Source organism: Myotis davidii, unplaced genomic scaffold (genome assembly GCF_000327345.1).
Source record: "Myotis davidii unplaced genomic scaffold, ASM32734v1 scaffold68, whole genome shotgun sequence".
Lineage (NCBI taxonomy): Eukaryota > Metazoa > Chordata > Mammalia > Chiroptera > Vespertilionidae > Myotis > Myotis davidii.
In genome coordinates this window covers 511,334-513,289 of record NW_006300376.1, presented here as the reverse complement: position 1 = coordinate 513,289, position 1,956 = coordinate 511,334, and the positions used below count along the sequence as shown (strand labels likewise).

Here is a 1,956-nt window from a genome sequence, read left to right as displayed (position 1 = left end):
GGGAAAGAGGGCCCAGGGCTTCCTACTCTGTGGTCTTGCTGATGTCACTCCTCAGTAATAAAATTCTGATATTGAAATAATTAATCCTGAGAGCACTTATTCAATTACAGTTCAGTAAAAGTCAGTTACGTTCTGCCTCTCAATTTCCTCCCCTTTTTTCACTCATTTACAATAATCAACTAGTGGCATCAGATTCCTCCTTATCTGCGTTCCCTGGCAGAACAGAGTTTCAGAAGTCAGTTTAACACACGTGAGAAATCTGCCCTCCAAAGAAATTCTTGGAATGCAGATTAGCTTGAGGTATAGCACATACTTGAAGATTTATTAAAAATATTTCAGCTCTTAGTTCATGTGAAACAGCATTTACATCCTCACCCACCGCCTTCTTCGTACTACTTGAATACACATTACACTCTTGCTCCAATGTCTTTCAGGATTCCCCCTAGAGATTTACATACCTAAAGAATTCTAAGTGTTATGTAAGTGAAATGAATGGGAAAAAGGTGCAGGGGAATTAGCCACGAGGATGTAAAGTGCAGCAGAGGGAATATATAGTCAATAATATTGTAATAACCACGTATGGTGTCAGGTGGGTACTAGACTTACGGGGTTATATAATGTCTAACCACTATACCGTACACCTGAAACTAATGTACTATTGAATGTCAACTGTAATAGAAAAATAAAAATAATTTTAAAAAATTCCTTCTCGAGAAAAATTAAATAATTCGATCAGAGAAAATAGGCTATTGTAAGGCCACTTTTGAAGGTGTAATTCATGGCTCATATCTAGTTATTGGACTAAATGTTTGTTGCAGTATTTCTAAAATGCAGCTAAGAGGCGATACACAGAGAGGGAAGAAACAGGTCAGGAACAAACCCAATTGAGACCCTTGACCAAGTAGGGCCACATTATTAATGCCCACCGTTTGCTTGACTCACCAATTTCTGTGGAGTCATCTCTGACCAAAATGTGAAACTCTACTATATGTCTGTTTCTGAGAAAGCCTTTTCCAAAGGAAGCAACATTTAGTTGGTGTGTATGGGACCACAAGGGCTTTTAAGATGAGCTCCATCCCCATTTCACTCCACAAAGTGAATGTTTCTACCATGGGAGATCACAACTCTACGGTTCAGAAAGCTGCAAAGTAAATGCATTAGTGAGGACCCACTATGTTGGAGAGATTTAGAAGGATGATGTGATGGTCTAAAGCTAATTGTGGGACATTATCCTACTGAAAACATAAATCCTAATAATGAAGAAAGTGTCTTGGCTTGTGTACAGTATAGAGACCCCATGCAAAAAGCCAAAGGTCCGGGAAAGGCAAAAAATTAGTTGGAACTTCTTCAAATCTATGTAAGGTCTGACTTCTTAAGCAAGGCTATGAGACAAGTCAGATAAAAACAGATGGAAAAGGAATTTATACATGACTGGAATGTAAGAATACCAATGATTCTTTACAACAAACAAAAAAGCACTGCATTAACACAAATGATAAAATATTAAGGAATTTTTAGATTACTCCAAATATGGGCTATCTTTTCTTCCTTAGCAGGAAATGGCTTTCCATTGATGGATCCATTCTTCACCAGTTCTCTTTAAGACAAGTGGCAAAATATGTACAAGAAGGCACACTAAATGACCTAATCCAGATCGGACAGTGATCTTGGTCTCATTAGTAACAGTGACTTTTAATGATGCTATAACACGAATTATTCATCATCTTCCTTAAGAGCTCCAATATCTATTTAATATTTATATTGCAGGTACCTACTAAACACAAAAGAAGGACTGATGATGTCTTCCTACCCAATGTGGCAGAAAATGTTCAACTTTCAGCTTTTCAAGTTCAAACAGCTCCATCCAGAATCCCATTTAGACCCAATTGGTAATCATAAATCCTTTTCCAACTTTTATTTCTATAAGCACTTAAATAAATGTGATTCTAAACTCCA

The 1,956-nt window shown here is 37.2% G+C and overlaps 1 protein-coding gene across 1 annotated transcript in view; it reads left to right on the top strand.

Annotated features, from left to right (window-relative positions):
• Nucleotides 1–1,956, top strand: part of LOC102761180 (coiled-coil domain-containing protein 162) — a 78,073-nt gene extending 76,117 nt beyond the window's left edge. The window contains exon 22 of the mRNA XM_015572716.1: nt 1,768–1,956. Coding sequence (XP_015428202.1) covers nt 1,768–1,893 — 126 coding nt within the window. The 3' untranslated portion in view covers nt 1,894–1,956. The remainder of the gene's footprint in view (nt 1–1,767) is intronic.